The 20,571-nt window shown below is 39.4% G+C and overlaps 1 protein-coding gene across 1 annotated transcript; it reads right to left on the bottom strand.

Annotated features, from left to right (window-relative positions):
• Positions 1–5,814: 5,814 nt before the first annotated feature.
• On the bottom strand, positions 5,815–13,458 carry LOC121524297 (formyl peptide receptor 2-like). Its single transcript, XM_041809620.1, has 3 exons — positions 13,352–13,458; positions 10,196–10,376; positions 5,815–7,905 (listed from the first exon to the last, which is right to left on the bottom strand). Exons 2-3 carry the CDS (start codon positions 10,367–10,369, stop codon positions 7,042–7,044), a joined length of 1,038 nt encoding a protein of 345 aa, XP_041665554.1. The 5' UTR covers positions 10,370–10,376; positions 13,352–13,458; the 3' UTR covers positions 5,815–7,041.
• Between the last annotated feature and the right edge of the window lie 7,113 nt (positions 13,459–20,571).

Raw genomic sequence — 20,571 nt, forward strand, 5'->3', positions numbered from 1 at the left:
ATTTTGTATGGCCCATTTTTTGAGTTTTGTATAAAATTATGTCAATTTTGACTTTTCTCTTCTGTTTTTTTTTTTTTTTTTTTTGTGTTGTTCCAATGCACATGAAGGAAATAAACATGTATACCAACTGAATGACCCTTTTTACCCTAGCTAAGATGTATAAAAAGGCTTTTTAAGAAAACTCAAGTAAAAAGTTAGATTCTTTTTGTGAAATATCACCATCTAGACACCCCTCTTCTAGAAGTACTAGTTTATACTAAATTTTACACAGTAAACTTGTGCTACAGTTAGTTATTATAACACTGGTTTAGATTCTGTTTTATTTAGTTATTAGTTGAGCAGCACCCAGCGGTCCTTTTATTTTTGCCTCACTTTGTTATACACAATTTTATTGTTGTGGTAAATAACTTCAATTCACCAACAACATCTGGTTTTTATGTTACTACTCTTTTCCAATGAGCTGGTCGTAACAGCACGTATAAACTACTGCTTGCAGATCTCTCTTCTTTTTCTCACTCTCCCCCTCTTGTTGACTGCCCTTCCATTTTCCTGTGAAAACCAACAAACTAAGGTGTTGCAGCACCGACTCACACACCCTACACCTAACCACTAACACTCTCTGTGGCACTGAGACAACATCACACATTGTTAAACACACAGCAGGAGCCACATCACAATACATTTCACCAGATTTAGGCTGGGTCCCTACCTTATTTTGATGACTTGCACTGCATGGAGTCAGACAGGGTAGCATAATCCAGGCAGTGAGGCTGCACATTTTCTCATTTCTCAAAATTAACTGAGCTGATCATGTCAGCCACTGTTTTTCTTTCCCTTGCAGCTCTAAGTTGAGCCCATTCAGCATATTGGTAAAATCTCTTAAAAATGCCAAATCTAGTAGCCACTTTGCATCATCGGGTTGTTTGTACTCTGCAAGAAGAAAGTCCTTTATCTCTGGTAGAAGCTCTCGAAATCTCTGCAAGAATCTGCAAGAGGTCAGCAAGAGGTCAGTGTGGCTGCAGTCTCCTCCAGATGTGCACCAAACAGCCATCTTTGGAGAGATCTGGCCTGGACAGAACAGGCGACTTTCATTGACCCATCCATGACCTCTTTCATGTTTAGCATTTTCGCACATAGTGCTTGTATATGTATTATGCAGTGCTAACTTAGGAAGATGGGAAATGCGTCCTCCTCCTTGCATTTGGCCATGAATCCGTTACACCGCCCCACCATTGGGGACACACCACCGGTGATTAACACCAGTTTAGAAAAGCTCTGAAGCAAAGCGACTCTGAGCAGAACACAAAAAAATAAATGGCATACATCCAATTAGTGATTCCATCTGACATAGGCTGTTCAATAAATTACTACCACAGGAAAAAAAACAGTACCCACGAGGATGTGCTGGAGGAATTCAGACCCATCAGTTGAAAGAATCACAATAACATTTTTTCTTTTCAACTGTTCAGCACAAGTGACACTATGGATTAAAGTACTATTTAATATAATATATCATGGCCCTGTGATTCCCCTCAGATACTATGCCTATAATAAAAATGGCACAGGCCATGTGCCTATCAAATAAAACCACAATAAACTGGCACATCATTGTATCTGGTATAAATGAAAGGTAACTAACCATTCTCTCTCCTTGGGGTCATTTTCAGGTGTTGCCATTTTTAGGACTTTCAGAATGATGCTTCCTTCCCATATCCAAAGGAACAGGTCCTCCTTCCCCAGAAACATTTTTCAGAACTCTGCATCAAACTGAAAGTATCAGATAATGCAGCAACAATATTCAAAAGGAAACCATTTTACCCGTTTCACTCCTGTGGTCTAAGACTGTCTAAAATATCAGTAAAAATGAAACTTGAGCCAAAAAAGTCAAAACTGCAACAGGTCACATAACTATCCCTCACTTTAACTCCGACTAATCTACACCAAAAAATTGTGTGCCAACCCTTTATTTCCTGTTGTTCACATGATTATGCTGAATTATGCTTTTTAAATATTTCACAGCCTATGTAAAAAAAATAATGTGTCAAATTATCTATTCAAATAATAAATAAAGTAAATTTCTTGCTCAAGTTCATATTCTGGAAAGATTAACACTGTTTATTCATCTTTATGTGCATTTGATAAATCTAATCATAGACACAGAAAGGTTTACTGCAGCTGCATCTCTTACTGATGAAGGAATATAACAGGAACAAATAACTTAAATCAGTGACTGTTTCATTCAGCTGTTGCTTCACATCTTTAATCTGACAGCCACTCTCTTTCCCTCTGCCTTACTGAGGCAAAGGGAAGAATATTTATACCCATTAATTATCAATAGTAACCCATACTTCCTGTAAAGTTGTAAGTCTGATTGAAGCTCTGTCTTTATATCACACCTCCATACTTTGAGGTGTTATAATTTTAGAGAAGAATATCATGGGAATATTAAACTGTATATGAACGTACCGAACTATCCAGCCCGTGTGCGAGGGTCTGAGAGACATTGGGACTGCACACATGTATAGGGCAGCACATTTACCGATCCTGCATTGACATTAAGAAGAGAGGCAGGTGTGCAGAGAAAAGCCTGTGTTTATCCTTAAAGGCTTCAGAATCTCCTACAACTTGTGTGTTTGTAGCTCACACAGCTCACAGCACAGGTAAATGGGAAAACACTAGAAGAGATGTCAACCTGCTGACTGACTTTTAGCAACTTTAACCCTTTATTGCCACTTTTCTGCCACTCGTAATCTATTTTTCCACCTTTTTGACACTGTCAAGCCATTTATACCACCTTTTATGCCAATTTTTACCCACTTTTGTCGTTGTTTGACCACCTTTTGACCACAACTGTGCCTTTTTTTTTTATCACTTTTAACCATTTTTTTACCATCTTTTTACAACATTTAAGCCTTTTAGGCCACTTGTAACCGATTTTTGCCACTATTTTGACTCTTTCAACAAGTTTTTATCAATTTCAAGACATTGTTTGGCCATTTTTTAACCAATTTTGCCCATTTCTGACTTTGTTTTGCCACTTTTTGCCCAATTTTGCCATCTCCATGACCCCCCAGTTGGCTGGGCCCCAGAAAGCTCTCCCCTTTATCTCCCCTTACAGGCCACCTTGACAGTAACATTATTTTAAAAAGTCTATTTTGTATCTATTTAAATATGGTGTGCCTGGAGATTTTGGCTTAAGCTTAGGTGTGCCTTGGGTGAAAAAAAAGTTAGAAAACCACTGCTCTAACACATGCAGTGTGTATAACATCTTAGTTTTTAGTTTTTACACATCTTGTGTTGAAATCCACACAAAATGTGTTATGCATGTACCAACACATTTTTTGTGTCATTTTTTAACACCTCCTTTCTGAGAGTGTACTCAGGTTCAGTGGTCTGAAGGTACTGAGCTGACTTTGTCATGTGATCAAATGTGATGATGTCAGATCTGTTTCAGCCCCTCTGATAGACCTGATCATCAGAGGTGTCGTCCTGCTTGCTGGTCTGCTGGTAAACAACGCTGCCCTCTACTGCTACTATAAGGTAGTGCACACATCTTTATTTAGTGGAGGATTCAGACTGTTTGGCATGATGTCATTAGGAAAAAGCTCCCAGTGATCTGACTGATTTAAAGAGAGGTTTTCTGATTTCTCTCTCCAGGTCAGAACCAGACAGATCCCCAGGGATGACTGATGTGTTTTTCTGGATGACTGCCTGTTGTCTCAGTGAAGACGGTGGAGCCAGGGATGTTTTTATTGCCATTTGTTGACATTGTGGGTGTCTGTGGGGACCACAAGGGGGATCCTCTCAGAGATATACTGTCACCATCAACAACTGGAATTTTTGGGCTTCTTATCTCAATGTGAGAAACTTTTTTTTTTTTTTTTTTTTTTTTTTTCAGTATCCACCTTATTCCTAGACCCCATGATTCTTTGCATGAATTATGGGTACAACTTCCGGTCCTTCCTGAATGCGACTTTGCATTGAAACAAGATGCTAAACGTGATTGTTAGAACAATTTGGACATTAAAATATAAAAACTTCACCTCCAATGGGATTATATTATTATTTCTCCACCCTCTATTAGAGAATATAAAGTGACGACATTACCTCAGAGCATATTAAGCTAACTTTATTAGCTTCGTATCAGTATAGTAATAGACAATCACGTTTTGTTAAAGGAGTTTGGACACCACCTTCAGATAACATTTCTCTAGTTAGTTTGTGGGGTTGCTGAAATTCTTATTTCAGCTTCTAACCCCTCTTTAAATGTGGGAATTATATTGACAATATAGTGTATGTTCCAGGGGAGACTCCAGAGAGGACTGTGGCCCCATTGCAGAGGTGGAAAAGTACCAGACTATTGTACCCAAGTAAAAGTAAAGTTACTCTGGTTAAAATGTACTTAAGTAGAAGTAAAAGTACTAGTCTATCAATCTAGTCAAGTAAAAGTAAGTCATTTAAAATTTACTCAAAGTACTGAATACTGAGTAGCTACTTTTGACACCCAAGGGGCTTTCACAGTGAAATATGACCTGTCCTTAATGTGAAATAACAACAAAGAAAATATGGACCTCCAACCAGGTTATCTGATATGTTTGACCAACCTAAAGTACAATGCAGCGGCTGTTTAGGGAAGAAATATAGAATCATTCTCTTGCTATGTGCATGTACTACGTCATGTGTTGTTAAAGCCAAACGACTGGTCATTTTCATGTTGTTGACTGAACGCTTGAACCTGCTTTTGGCATTTAGTGTTTATTTTTTACTAGGTACTTCATGCTTTTTAAACTGTAATTAAGTACAAAACTTCACTCAATAAATACTGAAGTAATAGTGATTTTAAAAGCTACCCAACAAAGTACAAGTACACATAAAGCAACTCAATTACAGTAGTTTGAGGAAATGTAATTAGTTACTTTCTACCCCTGACCCATTGTTAACAAAAAACCACTTCAACCCAGCCTTCATAAGCAACACATGGATGAGTTCTCTACATACCATTATGTGTTTGAGTTTCAGTGCATCTCGCATCCCTCACTTTTATACCACACAGTCAGGAGGGGGATAGTTGAAGACTGACTGGCACTAACTGACTTACTTACTAGCTTGTTTATTGGTAAGGACCAAAAAAGCAGAGGAAAGGTGCTTAAGTAAGGAGAATCAAGTGAATGTCTTTCACCTTTCAAGTTTTTAGTTTTCAAATGTCAGTTTACTGTTTTCAGTTTAGTTTTAATTTCCATAAATGCTCTGGGTTAAGTTTTCATGCACTTGTAGTTAGCTTTGTTAATCTATTTTTAAATAATATGTATTTTAAAGCCATGCTGTACCACACGTAACACCCTGGCATCAGTTTATATACGATGATAATGCTGAGGATACATCTGTTGATGTTTTTTAACTCTAACTTCTCCTCTCTCCTGCAGAATATACACACTGATCCATTTTGTGGCCTTCCTGGATACAGAGAGGTCTGAGCCTGATGCCAAAAAAAACAAATGCAGGACGCCAAACAGGTGCATTTAACTGCTTTAATACTATCAGTACTAATATTACATCTGAGAATACGAATGCAACTCACAGAATTATTGCTACTGCTGCACCACAGCTACTTAATGTTAAGAAACTACTATTATATAAGCTACTATTTCCACTGCTCAATCAATCAAAATTGCATTTTTCTATCAGTGATCGTCAGTGACCTGGTAACATTTGAGTAGTAGTTGAACGAAAACATCAGAACCAAACCCTTCCTGTAAACTAAAAAAACAAAAAATGAATGAAAAGACAACGATAATCACTTTCAGATTCATGCTCACTGACAACTTTATTGTCTTTTTGCCCCCTCTTTTACACAGTAATTCTTATTTTTAGCTGTGTTTAATTTAATACATATTCTCATTTAGCTAGTTGTCCATCAGAAGTTGTTTGTTGTCTGTCCCAGCAGCCGTCATCTTCAGACTCACTTGTCTAAAAAGGAGGACATTGACTGACGTTTGTCTGGCTGAGGACACAGACGCCGTTTTCTGAAAGCTAAAAAAAGAGGAAGAATGAACTTTGCTAGTGGTCGAGTCACACATCTCTTATTCTGATACTACTTCCCCAACACTTTGTGAGGAGGTGTGATTGGGTGCGTAAGTGTGATCTGGGGTGTAAAAAGCACTTTGAAAAGTCAGTTGACAACAAAGCTTTAACTTGAAAAGCTCAAGTCAAGTTACAACTTACCAATACAGAAATATCAAAAGTGTAATAATAAATGCAAAATGTTCGAATACATGTCAAGCAGATCGACCCAAATAGCAACAAAACAAAGTTTAAAGTTTATAACCTGACCTGCAAAACCTGATTACAAAACATTTAAACAAGCCAAGTAATAGTCTGCTAACTGAAAAAGCTTGCCCTCCTCGAAAAAACTCAAATGCAGCAAGCATAGCTTACATAGCTCTGTTAACTGCGTAAGCCACATAGATAGGCTACATAGCGAATGTAGCTAAAGCTAAGGTCACACAAGCTACGTAGGAAACGTATTTACGTAAGCTTTGATCACTGCACTAAAATTCATTAGCTAAAGCTAACCTAGCTTAGATGGCTTATGTAGTTATGTTAATTATGAAGCTAGCATTGCTAAAAAGCTAAAGTGAGCTACTGTTTATGATACGACTTCTAAAATGGGTCTGAACATAATATAATCCCATATTTGACCCCTGACCTTTTTCTCTATCAACTTCCCATCCTGTGTCACAAGCCACAGCTCATCAGTCAGTCAGAGGTCACATGACACCATGGATGGAAAAGAGTTCACTTCTGAGAAGAAAAACTACAGGGTTTTATTTGATACAACTCATTCTCTCTAGAAAACATAAAGCTTTTAACTTTCTAAACTTCTCAACTGTGGAAAAAGAAAAAAAAAAAACAGAATGAACAGCTGTTTAGGGCTGTGCATCACTTCAGGAAAACATCAGTGCGTCTGATAGGAGCAAAACTGCAGCATGCATGCAATGCTGCAGAGTATGTGGAATTTGATAATAAAAAATGAGTCCCAGTTCAGAAATTAGTCACAGACGTCTGACTCCCCTTATAGCCAGACTGGATTTGGACCCTGTCATCCAAAGACATCTCGTTTGACTGCGTCGTCTGTACGTCTATGTCATCTGCCAAAGCTCTTTTATACACACCGGACAGACTCTGCTTGAAGCGCTTCCTAACGTCCACACCCATGCAGAAGTACAGCAGCGGGTTCACACAGCTGTTGAAGTAGCCGATGCCGGACGTCAAGGGTTGCCACATTTTCAACATGGGGTTCTTCCTGTCCACCAATTTCACCAGCAGGACGCAGTGGTACGGCGCCCAGCACAGGAAGAAAGCAATCACTAATGATGCTAGTATACGTAGGGGGCGGGACTTCCCTGACAGGCGCATTCTTCGGATGCGAAGCCCAGCCAGAATGTAACAGATGAGGATGACCATAAAAGGCAACAAGAAGCCACACAGGAAACGGATGGAGTAGAGAGCCAGTCTGGTGCCGTTGTTCTCTGTTGAGTCTACAGAACACTTACTTAGGTTGTTCTTCCCTAAGGACACATTACGGTAGATGAAGTAAGGCGTGCTGAAGATGATGGCGGCGATCCACACGCAGACGGCCACTAACCTGGCGGCCCACATGGTGCGGTGCTGCTTGGTGAGGATGGGCCGCCACACACAGAGCACCCGATCCAGACTGATGACAGCCAACAGGAAGACGGAGCAGAACATGTTGGTGTACTTGAAGAAGCCGTTGAACTTGCAGAGGAAGACGCTGAAGGGCCAGTAGTTGAAGAAGAGCATCTGTATGACGGAGAAGACTCGTGTGAAGCAGAAGATCAGGTCGGCTATCGCCAGGTTAATCAGCCACACGTTGGTGACCTTAGCCTGAGGAGGAAGGAGACAAGGAGAAAATAAAGATGATGGAGAAGACATAAAAGTGATATTCAGGGTTTATGCAGTCAAAAGTCTTTAAAGATGAAGAAACATGCTGATCATCTTATGTTGATCAACAGGAAAAAAATAATTTTATGGGAAAGTAATTCAGAAATTGAGAAAAGAGGCAAAACAGGTGAAAATTGGAAAAAAGGGTTAAGAGTGGCAAAAGTCATCTGAAAAAGTGATGGGAAGTGGTAAAAGAGAGGGGCAAAATGAGTTTAAAGTGGCAGAATTGGATAAGAAAGGCAAAAATGGGCTAAGAAAGGAAAAATGGGTAAAAATGGGCTGGAAAAATGATGAAAAGTGGTAGAAAAGTGGCAAAATGAGTTAAAAGAGACAGACAATGGGATAACAATGGCAAAAATAGATAGATAGATAGATAGATAGATAGATAGATAGATAGATAGATGTTTATTGTCATTGCATTGTAAAAATGCAATGAAATTACGTCTGGCAGTCTCTTCTGTAGCTGCAAACACAGTCGTCCAAGTGGTGGTTAGAAATCTGCAGCCTCATGTCATCCACCCTGCTGGCAAGGGAGTAGGCACCCAGGAGAAAGATGCTTGGTACAGCAGGTTTTGTGTGGGGCTGCTCTTAGCCTAGTCTGCAGCCCGGTTTGTTTGCACCACTTTCGCCTTCTCACACAATGCCTTCGCTGCCTCCTTCCCACTGGTTGTAGGTGTCCTGCTGCTCCACGTCCTCCTCCTGTCAGTCTCCGAGCACCCCATTCTCATGATAATCTCCATCAGGAAGGATGTAAACTCCATGGGGCACGCTATCAGTTTTGGTGTAAGTGTAGGGCTTTCTTTTGCTGCTAGTGATGGAGCGCTGGGCTGCTGTGTCTGTACGTGCCGCCCTATGCTACCTCAGTAGGTAGCATTCAGGTGTCTACTGTTGATCAGACAGTGTTCTGTTGCAGTTACTGGAAGTTGTTGTTAGCTTTTAAGCTAGCCAGGAGTTGTAGTTGAGACAGAGATCTTGTTTTCACCTTTTTTTGTTTTTTCTTGATGGAAATTTCCCGTTCTTTCTCTCAAAGGTGTTCTGGACCATCCATCTTCTTTGTTTTCACAGGTTTCAACATATGTTGTCTAATGTGAAATAACTGTACAAGTCCAAGAAATAATGGACTTAATAATAAATAATAATAATAATAAGAAGAAGAATTCGTTAGAGCATAAAAAATGCTCTAGGGAGGGCAAAAAGTGGCAAGAATGGATAAGAAGAGAAAAAGAAATGGATAACAGTAGCAAAAATAGGCTAAGAAAGGCAAAGGGGTAAGAAAAATGAAGAAAAACAGTTAAAAAGTTGCAAAAATGAGTAAAAAGGATCAAATTTGCAATGGCTTTTAGAAGGCAAACAGTGGCAAAAATTGGTTAAAGGAGAAAAAAATTGGATAACAACAGCAAAAATTAGCTAAGAAAGGCAAAAGGGGTAAAAATGGGCAGCAAAAATAGTGAAAAGCAGTTAAAAAGTGGCAAAAATTAGGGGAAAAGGGATTCAATTGATATAACAGTGGAAAAATTGTCTAAGGAAGGCAAAAAGTGACAAAAATGGGTTAAAAATGGCAAAATTTGGTTTTCAGAGGCCAAAATAGATTAAAGGTTTTAAAAAATGGCAAAAATGGGTAGAAACAGTAATGAAAAGGGGTCTAAAAGTAGCATGAATAATCAATCTGATCACTAGAACCCAATTCTAGATACTATTCTCAGCTCCAAAATGAAGAAACTGTTAGCCAGGACACTAGCACCAATGCTGCTGATCCAACAATAACTCAAACCTGGGGATGATATACTGTATGTGCGCTTCAATTTTGATGTTTTTGTTTAACTTGACCTCCAGCATAATGAAAGCCATTCATCACCAGTTAATTTTGCATGCCTGCAACTTTTGATACCTTGATTAATGATACTTAGATATTATTGCTGCTTTGACTGCTTTATTTTTAATCTTTGAATATTCAAAACTGTTCCTAGATGGCTTATGGATAGTCAGATTTAGGTTAAAGATCATGTTCTTTCATATTTAAATGTTTATTTCCACTCTATCTGCTTTTGTTTTGTGTTTAACCATTTTCATACCAACACAGATAAGTGTTCTTATAGTTTTTAACCTGATTTAATTTCACTTAAATGAGTCTGATGAGAGAGAACTACAGAGCAGAATAAATGAAGGTAGTCAATGGTTGACATCACGTTTAGGTTCAGAGAGGATTTATAAAAATTATCAACTGTTGATCCACCTTGAGCTTGAATCCAGCCACCCAGATGACGATGGAGTTCCCGGTGATACCGAGAACAACGGTCAGCGTGTAGAGGACGATGGAGATGATCTCCATGATGGGCTTGATGTCCACAGTCTTCATCTGCTCGCTGTGGGGAGTCTCAGTGATGTGGAGGGAGGCGTTAGGAGACATTGTGTGTCTGCAGAACAAGAACATGAGAAAATCTGATATTACTGCTTTTAACAGCTGCTGACGACACCGGAGGAATAACAACACCTCATGTGAAAGATGAGAGTCAGAGCTAGAGGTTTAAATCTCTCATGACTTTGCAAACCAGGTAAAGCAGTTTTACTCTTGAGAGACCAGAGTTTCTCTCTAGAATATAAATAAGAATGCGAATGAGCCAGAAGAGGAAATAATATTTCATTCAACATTTTTAATAGCAGAACTCCCCAATTTATCATCTCACTGTGTCTCTAAATCCATAACATCTGTGTCGGTTCTCAGCCTTAGATTCCTTTCTACGACATTCTAAACTTTCACGCTGGATCACAGACAACAACTTCACACAGACATGGCGAACCAGAAGAGGCCCAGGAGGACACACCTTCAGGTGAAACAAAGTCGACAACTCTGCTGAGGACTCCAGTGACCCAGCAGTGTACAAAACTTTAGTGACCACTCTGTTCATTAATGTGGATGGTCAACAGAGGCTATAAATCTCAGCTTTGGCCCGTCACAGTAGAGGTGAAGAAGCCTTTTGGTGGAGAGGCTAAACGTCTTCAAAAACCTCAATCAATTACAGTCGCCCTTTTGACAATGATCTGCAACTCTAAAACGACGACTCAAGGCAGATTTTTTCACACGTGAACACCTTTATTTCATGATAAAGCAACATAATATTATTTATTTGAAGGGAAGCATAAAGTATTTTGAGAATTGATACTCTTGATAGAAACTAATCATGCATTAAAACGATTCGTTTTTGCAGCAAAGGTTTTTTACCCAAGGAAGTTTTGCAAAGGGAGTTGTAATGTAGAATGTCAATCCGCAGAAGAAAAAAAAACATTTAAGTTGCATGACTTTTTTAGTGTCTATCACATTATATATTGCAAAGATGTCTAGGATGGATATAAGCCCTCTGAACCCTAATAATAGAAGCCATATTTTGACAAATTTGGCTCACCTGGACTTATTTTCTTCAAAAACTTGTAAAACATCAAACCTGTGGTGCACAGGCAAGCTCTAAACATCCTTTATTTCAGGACAACCTGGACTTTTTTAATATATGTCTGACAAAAGTAAATTTTAACAGCAAATAGCTGCTTCTTTGTCTCTCTTTCTCTCTTGTTAATAACTCTACATGTCATGTTCATGTTTGTTTGAATGGCACAAAAGATTTTATGTAGACAGAACGGATGTTTGACCATGAATGTTCTAGACGCCAAAAACTTCAAAAAACAAACTGAACAAATAATCGGAAATCATTGACGACTCAGAATAAGAATGATAGCAGAAATTTTGCATAAAAATTTGAATATTACAAAAAAGTACGCCAAAATTTCTGACTCCTGATCAAAAGGAAAAACACAAGCTAAATCATGGAGACATTTTGGTACAAACGGAAGGAAACCCACATTTTTTAGGAGTGATTATATGCAATGACACTTGGATGGTCTAGTACAATGGAAAACACCGTCATCACAAAAGAATGTGCATGACACAGCAAGTCCAGATTCACGGCCATTTTGATTCTTGTCTTTGACATTAACAGTATTGTTTTGGAGGAGTGGGTTCCAGAAGGTCAAACGAAGAGGTCAGAGTATTTTCTGGCAGATCCAGATCCTGGCTGAAACCAGACTCAAAGATCTGGAGAAACTCTTGTTATTTCGTTTTTATGTTTTTGACAGGAAATAGAAAAAAATGGAAAAACAAGCCATTTCTTTTTTTTGTACTCCTTTTCTTGTTTTACTCCTGCTGTACACATGGATAGATGCCTCAAGCAGGCCAGGATTATTTAATTATACTAATTTATACTAATCATTGTTGATAAAGCAAATAGGCCTATTATCATACTGTAAAACACAGTAAATAATGAAATGAGGGCTTTAATTTTGAAATGTTCACTTTTCCCAGTGGGTCACATGATGTCCTTTTCCTCAAGTATTTCATTAAAACAAGAAAACAGAGCAATGGAATTGAGGAAAAAAAAACATTAATTGGACACATTTTTCCAAAAGTTTTTTTGTTTTTCAGTTTTTGAGACCAAAATGGAAAAAATAAGAAAAAGGCAAATTTTTCCATTTTTTGTCAAAATTGAAAAACAAACAAACAAACAAACAAACAACCAGAGTTTCTCCCAATTTTTGAGTTTGCTTTCAACCAGGAAATGGATCTGCCTGAAAATACACTGACCCAAAGAGACCAATAGTGTGGAAAAATGGTTTCATTCTTCATCAAGGCAACGCTCCAGCTCACACTTGACCCCTCTCACTGTGGGACTTTTCCCTTCTTCCTAACATCACCTCTGTGTTCAGAGTTTTTGATTCTGTCAGAAGTTAAGAAAAGACCAGAGGCTCAGAGACAACTGTCTGAAGACCTGCTGCTCTGCTTTGATAAAATTGTATTAGTTTTATTTTTTAACCTTGTATGATTTTTTTCCTCAGTGGTGATAACAACATGATAATCTGAATCTCCAACAAGGTTGTTCAGGTAAAGCCGTGCCTCTGTGATTCAGTCAAATGCAGCAGCTGTTCTGGGATGTTTTGTGAGATCATTCTTTGGTTATAAGGTCAAACAAAAGGCCAGCCTCACATTCTTTTTACTCAATATTTGATGCTTTTTAAAATGTACTAAATTGTACAGCTCTTCCAACAAAATTTATACAAGTCAAAGTAAAACTTGCGTTTAAAAATGTCCCAAAATAGCCACTCAATTACAGTGATTTTTTTTTCCTTCTTTCAGTTTATGGAGAAATTAAGAATTTATTAATCACTTCACTGGATGAATATGAAACTTCATCTAATAAGGGAAAACTGCAAGCTTGATCAAACTTAAGAGAAGGACCTGAGAGTGTTAAATAAGGAAAATGATTTTCTTGTTATATGTCTGATAATTATAAAGTCATTTAGCAGCAAAGAACTCGATTTCCAGAGATCTTTTGTGTTTTCTTACCTGCAGATGTGGGGCTGATATCTCAGCAGAGGTCGGCTACTTCAGTCTCAGCAGTCAGAGAGAGAAATGAAGACGCATCTTCATGAACTCCGCTATGCAGAAGTTCCTCTATGTCACTTTATGTGGTTTCATGTAGGATGCAATTGTGTAGAGTGTATCTCTCTCTCTCTCTCTCGCTCTCTCTCTATCTTGGACACACACTCTTCAAGCCTTCCTCTTTCTCTCTGTGTTTGACCCTGTCTTCCTGTTGGCTGCTTCTCTTTTGTCAGACACACTTTTTTCTCTGAATTTGAATGAAACACAAGATACTTGTGCCTTTTAAAGAGGATCAGCACTCAGTAATGAAATCCCTAATCCATTACTATTGCCTCCACAAGTCAACCATGCAGACCCATGGGTAGTAGGAACCTGCCCTTCACAGGGGTTGTCAAGTGGGAACCCTCCTTCGTCGGTGTTTTGTCCAGTTAGTCCCACGACACCTCCAGAGGGCCAAACAGTGATCTCCAGCATCCCAGAGCCACCCCCCTCCATGCCGGCTCCCACCACCCACTATGCCAACACGGAGACATCATCTTACCTATCTTACCACATGGCCCAAACAGCCTCAACAGCATGCCACCTTCAACAGACCCAGGCTTTGTACATGCAAGCTCCAGATAGTGACGATGCTGATGCTACCTTCTTTCACACCACTCATTATTACAGTGCAACAATTATAGTACAAACATTACCCATAACTAAGAGTAAAAAAGAGGGGAAAATGAGACAGATTAGGGAGAGAGAGAGAGAGAGAGAGAGAGAGAGAAAGAGAGAGAGAGAGCAAGCTTTGCAATGGGGTGTGGGAGGCAGAGCTACCCTGTTGTGTGTAAACACACACCACGGCCTGGCGTTGTGCTCTACCCCCCCACTCCCTCATTTTCATGAGAGAAGACAGAGTAGAGAGAGGATTAAACGAAACTAACAGATAGAGAAGTTACTGGGTTTCATCAACCTTCATTTTTGCCCCAGCTGGCATTACTCCTCCTCATCCAAATCCACTGACTGGCCTGAGTCGCTTTATCTGAGATCTCCTTAACTGTCTTTCGCAAATTCTGTCCCTGCACTCCTAGCTCTCTAAGTAACGAAACAGGTGACCTTGCTACAAACCCTCTACATCCCACTTCTACTGGACGAGTACTAACTTTCCATCCTCGCTGTTCAGCTTCTACTCCTAAATCATCGTATCTCAGCTTTTTCCTTTCATAGTCTTCCTCCACAGAACCGTCAGCTCTATAAAATAAACTAAACGCTGACTGGCAGACCACAGCACTATGTCAGGCCTAAGATTGGTGCAAACTATCTCCTGTGGCACAACAAGTTTCCCTCCTGCATCTCCCAGTCCTTAGCATCCTCTTACTGGCCTAACTGGTGCCTACCTAAAAACCTGCCTCCTTTAACCTTCTCTCCTTCTCTGACAAACTGAACCATCCTCATTCCCTAATCACATCCTGCATTCACCTGTCGCCTTCTGTTTTCAATTCCTGCTGCTAGACTTTTCAAAACCCTGTCATACCTCCATGTATATCTACCTTGTGACAGACTGATCTGACATCCTGTCAAAATGTGCCTCAAGGTTGCTGTCTTGGAGCACAAAGGACACGATGGGTCCACATCAACTCAGCACTTTAGGTTCTGGGGTGATGGTAGGATGTCATAGGTAGACCCTAGCAGGAATTTGATCAGCCTATCTTCCATACTCCATTGGTCTCTCCAACTCAGCTTCCTCTTCTCTACACTCTCAGTTCATCCACTGTCCCTGCTTAGCCTGAGCCACAGCCTTAGTACACCTGACTACTTCCTCCTGTTTATGTACCTGTTCCACTACCAGTCTCCTTCTATCTTTAGGACCTTCTTTGTTCCATGCGGTCCACCTGAGCCATGCCCCAGGCCTCCCCAACCTATCTGGACATTGCCTACAATCTCAGCATGCCTAAGAGCTGCCTCTACCTCCTCTACTCCCTGTCTTGGGTTCCATTTCCTTCCCCTAGTTGGACTTGGACCTACACTGCTAACTATTTTATCTTTACTCCCTGCTAACAGCAACTCTGTTCTAACCTTTGAGCACTTGAACTCTTCTGCCAAGCTAGTGATCCTGAGTTGGAGTATCCCTTTGCCATACAGTGCCACACTGCTAAGGCACCAAGGAACGCCCAACCACTTCCTTACAAATGAGTTAATTACTCTCTCCAGCTTCTCTACCTTTGATATTGGTATCTCATAAACTGACATGGGCCACATCAGTCTAGGAAACAGCCCAAACTGCAAACACCATAACTTCAACCTCCCTGGGAGCCCTGATTTATCAATCCTCTCTAATCCCCCCACTACATCTTCTCTAAACTGCACCACCTGTTCACTGTCATTAAGCTCTTCATTATAACATCTCCCTAAGCTTTTTACTGGCTTCTCCCTGATACATAGTATCTCTTCCTCATCTACAAAAAACTTCCTGTCAACAATCTTCCCTCTGGATACTGAGATGCTCCTGGACTTACTAGGCTTGATCTTCATGCTAGCCCACTTGAGATTCTTATTTAGCTTCTCCAGTAGCCTTCTCGTGCATGGCACTGTCGTAGTCACCAGTGTCATGTCATCCATGTAAGCCCTGACTGGTGGGAAGCGCATCCCATCCTGCCATCTCTCCCCTCCTACCACTCACTTGGAAGCTCCAACAATGACTTCCATTGCCATTGTGAAAGCTAGAGGGGAAATCATGCAGCCCACCATAATACCTACCTCTAGTCTCTGCCAGACTGTCATAAAGTTTGCAGTACTAATACACATCCTAACATCTCTAAAATATGTCTTCACTGTTTACCACTATCTCTGGCATCCTAAAGAACTCAAATGCCCTCCAGAGAAGACTACGAGGTACTGATCCAAACACATTTGTTGGATCTAAAAACACTATGTGTAACTCCCTATTCTCTGCCTTAGCTGCCTGGATCTGATGCCAGATCATACTGGCATACTGTAACAACACAAACTGATTCATAAACACACAGTGTGGATGACCCTCTGGTGGCTCGGCCAATCAGATTCCTCCAAACGGTGCGAATGACCATTTATCACCAGAATAATATATGATAAAATGAGATGAGATCAGATAAGATAGACTCGAAATAGGGAAATTTATCCTGGACTCTGTATCACAGTTACAAAATTAAAAAAATACATAAATAGAGATCATACAGAACACATACATTACATCCTGTAGCAGCAGCATATCCATCTAACAATTTTCTACGTCTACATAAAAAACAGACGTCTGGTAGCAGTGTCATACTGGCATATTGCACAACCTCTTGGCACATCTTACATCACTTGTTCTTCAGAAATTGAATAGACATGAGCACAAAAGAGCGTTTGTAACAGTTCAGTTTGGTCCGAGGGTCTCTAAATCTTCTTCCTGAGGGTAAGAGCTGAAACTCAGAGTGGAGAACATGGGTCAGATCAGAAACAATTTTCTGTTCCTGTCTAACAACAGACTGCTCATGTTTGGAGAGATGGGTGCTTCTTGACACCCATGATTTTCATAGCAGTCTGCACTAGACGAGTTATCTGTGATTTTAACTGAACAGATAAATGACCATACCAGGCTGTTATTCCATATCTGATGATGCTTTCAAGGACAGCAGAATAAAACAACAGCATTTGCTTCTGCTGAACTCCAGATACTCTAAGTCTGTGTAAAAAATACATTCGCTGTTGCAGTCTTGAGCACAGGCTCTCAACATGGGTCCTCCAGCTGAGCGTATTGTCAACATGAACCCCCAGGTACTCAGAGCAGACCTGTGTGATGGATTCACTGTGGATGACCACGGGCTGGTGATCACCAACACTCCTGGGATCAAACACTATCTCCCACTTTTTACATTAAGCAAAAGGTTATTATCGTCACACCACTAAAATCTCTCAACTTCAGAGTGATAAATAGAGGAGCTGCTATCTCTTCTCTTTAGGCAAAGGATAGCTGTATCATCTGAGAATTTAATGATGTAGTTCTCTGGATGGATTCTTCTGCAGTCATTAGTGTACAGAGTAAAGAGGAGAGGAGAGCTGACACAACCCTGAGAAGCACCAGTACTGATCAGTCTGAGCTGTGAGGGCATTATTTCTCTGACTTGCTGTGTTTGATTAGTTAAAAACCAGAGAACCATCTCAAGATAAAAGGATTCACATACATCTGTTTAAGTTTTTGCATTTAAAGGTGAGGTAAAATCAATAAAAAGCATGCGTGCATAAGCCTATAAACACCTAGGTGTTTAGTGACTAGGTGTGTGAAACAACTAGAAGCCCCCAAGGCTTATGCACGCATGCTTTTTATTGATTTTAGTTCAGCTTTTAATACGTGACATCATTTTTATTTCACTCTTCCTCTGAATGATCCATAAAGCTTCATGTTTGACTTTGACTTGTGTAAACAATTTAGGAGAATTCATCCTAACGGTTTTCTCAGCAACATTATTTTTAACCAGAATTAAAGTTCCTTTTTTATGGTCCCATATCATAAACTCTCAACATTCACAGTAAACACTGTTTCACACTCAAAGAAGCGGATATTTCTCAATAATAAAGATGAAAAAGACAGCCAAAGTAGCATAATGGCGCAATAACATTATGTAATTTCCTTTCATTGTTATTGTACTGTATGATTTGTGTGTATGAGTAGTTTGATAGATTAGTAGGGATGTTCTGCTCTGTCACAGTCACACCACACATCAGGGACATGAGTAGCTACTAAGGAGTTTTACAGTGAAATAGGATCTTTCCTTACTGGCAAAAACAAGGGGGGGGGGGGGCAGATCTCCAACCAGGTTGTTCAGGTGAAGTCACACCTCTATAACACAGCAAAATCCAACAGAGACATTAACAGTGTTAAACTGAAATTTTCTTTAAAATTGTCCACACTAGATAAAGTTCAACCACACTTTTGCACTTTGACAGAGCTGCAGTAACTCTCAGTGGTAAGGAGGGTTTCCTCTGGCGAGAACCAAGCAGAGTCATCCTCATAGCGAGAATACTCACCCTTGCCAGATCTGTGCCTGTCCACAATCCTTTCTCTGAGCTCCGCAGGAAGTTCCTCTGACCTCATGGCTTGGGTTTTGCTCTGATATGCATTGTCAGGTGTGAGACCTTCGAAGTGTGTGCCTTTCCCAAATCATGTCCAATCAGTTTAATATAGCACAGGTGGACTCCAATCAAGCTGCAGAAGGGTCAGTGACAAACAAGGTTGGCAAGATGAAAAAAATAGAATTTCCCAAAAACTTGTTTTAAAGCACGCATTTGGTTTGTTAGAATGTAAATTTGGTGTTTTGGTTGGTTTCGGGTACTTTAAAATAAAGTATTCACATTTTTTTTGTCAAAAAGTTAGACTAAAATGAGCTTAAAATGTAAAATGGTGTAACATAAAAGAATTGCAGTTAAGTCATATTTAATATATCTAAAGGTAAATTCAAAGGTACTCATGTAAACAAGTAACTCACCCTCAAATATCACATGAAAATAGATTTTATCTGAGAACCTTTCATTTAAATGTAATACATTTTTTGTAATACTGAGCTGGAGACACATGCCTAAAAAATCTCAATTTTCTAAATAATTGGTGGCAAATTTTGCAAAAAAAGGTTAAAACCATTTGATCCCCTTGTGATAGAATAATTCTTTCCATGCCATATTCATTTTTCTGTATATTTTTATATTTTGATGAAAAATAGTGGTTACACCAGCTGACACAGAATGGTTACACCACCTGACCTTGTTAATTTTACGTGGTTAGAGGTCATGTTTGTTTAAGAATTTGATACTGAAATCACACAGAATACTCAAAAAGATCAGTTGAACTGGTTTTATGTATTTGTTTATTCATTTATAGACAAACTTATCTGACAACAAAAATAGTTGGATTGAACTCACATCTTCTGGTGTGATCAGAGAAAAAGAAGAGAACAGAAATCTCCAGCAACACTTGTAGTTTAAGGAACAACTTTATTAGACCGACGCGTTTCAGCATGCAGCCTTCATCAGGGTCATCAAGAACCACATTGCAAGCAACATTTAAATAGGGTAGTGTGAAAACAGAAAAAAATGTGAAAAAATTCAAAATGTTTCTAAGTTACATAATTCTAAACAATCAGAAACAGCCACATATGTATACCAGCCAATGGGGTAACAGTACCAATGGGTTGGTTAAATGATCATCTGCTTTTTGACCGACAGACACTGCTAAAGCAGTACAGGGAGTGTCTAATAGAGTGGTGCAGGAATGAGTCCTAAAACACAGAAGTTAGCATTTTAGCACTTCCAGTTCCCTTGTCTGAGAGTCTATGGGATTTTTGAATGAGTTCTTGGTTAAATGCCTGAAATAAGGTCTGTGGTACACAAGAGCTCAAGAGAGTTTAATGTTTTGTCCTACGACATAAAATACATCTGAAACGTGCCCCAACTTTCAATTGTCTATCTTTTCACATCTTAATAAAGGCGATTGCTAAAAGACAGCTAACAAAGACTACAGCATTTGTCAGGAAGACTATACGTCATCATCCGAAGCACGGCAACTGAGCCTGCTGTTCAGTTGTTTCCGTAGGTGATGACGTAAAATTCAGTTGACTGTGTTGAAATTCAGTATGAGCTCTTTGCTTTTGTCAGTTAGATTAACGAACCAGATATCATGCGTATATGATCAATTTATGAAGATTATCTTTATGAACAAAACGTGCAAGTTTCATAAACTTTAATTGGACACTGATCATATTTTCAGCAATAATCCAAATCCCATTCAAAAATCCCATAGGCTCGACACCAAGGGAACCCATGCGATGCTAACTTTCAGGTTTGCCTACAAAATTACATCACGACTGCACCTCTCTATGGTCTCTATGGTCCACTAAGAAAGTGGTGGAAAGGATTTGAACTGATCTGGTGTCAAGAAAATACTCTAGGGTGTCCAATTCTTGCTGATGGTTGATGTTAGTATATAAGGATTCAATGTCAAGAGTACACATGATTTTATCTGGATCAATAGGAGGGAGTGATTTAAGAAAAATTAGAAACTCAGAGCTGTCTTTTACAAAAGATTTAAGATAAAAGATTATAAAAGTTTGATTCTTTTTGTGAAATATCACCATCTAGACGTCCCTCTTCTAGTAGTAATCGCAGCTCTTTTAGGTATTCCTTGGTTG

Source organism: Cheilinus undulatus, linkage group 16, assembly GCF_018320785.1.
Source record: "Cheilinus undulatus linkage group 16, ASM1832078v1, whole genome shotgun sequence".
Classification (NCBI taxonomy): Eukaryota; Metazoa; Chordata; class Actinopteri; order Labriformes; family Labridae; genus Cheilinus; species Cheilinus undulatus.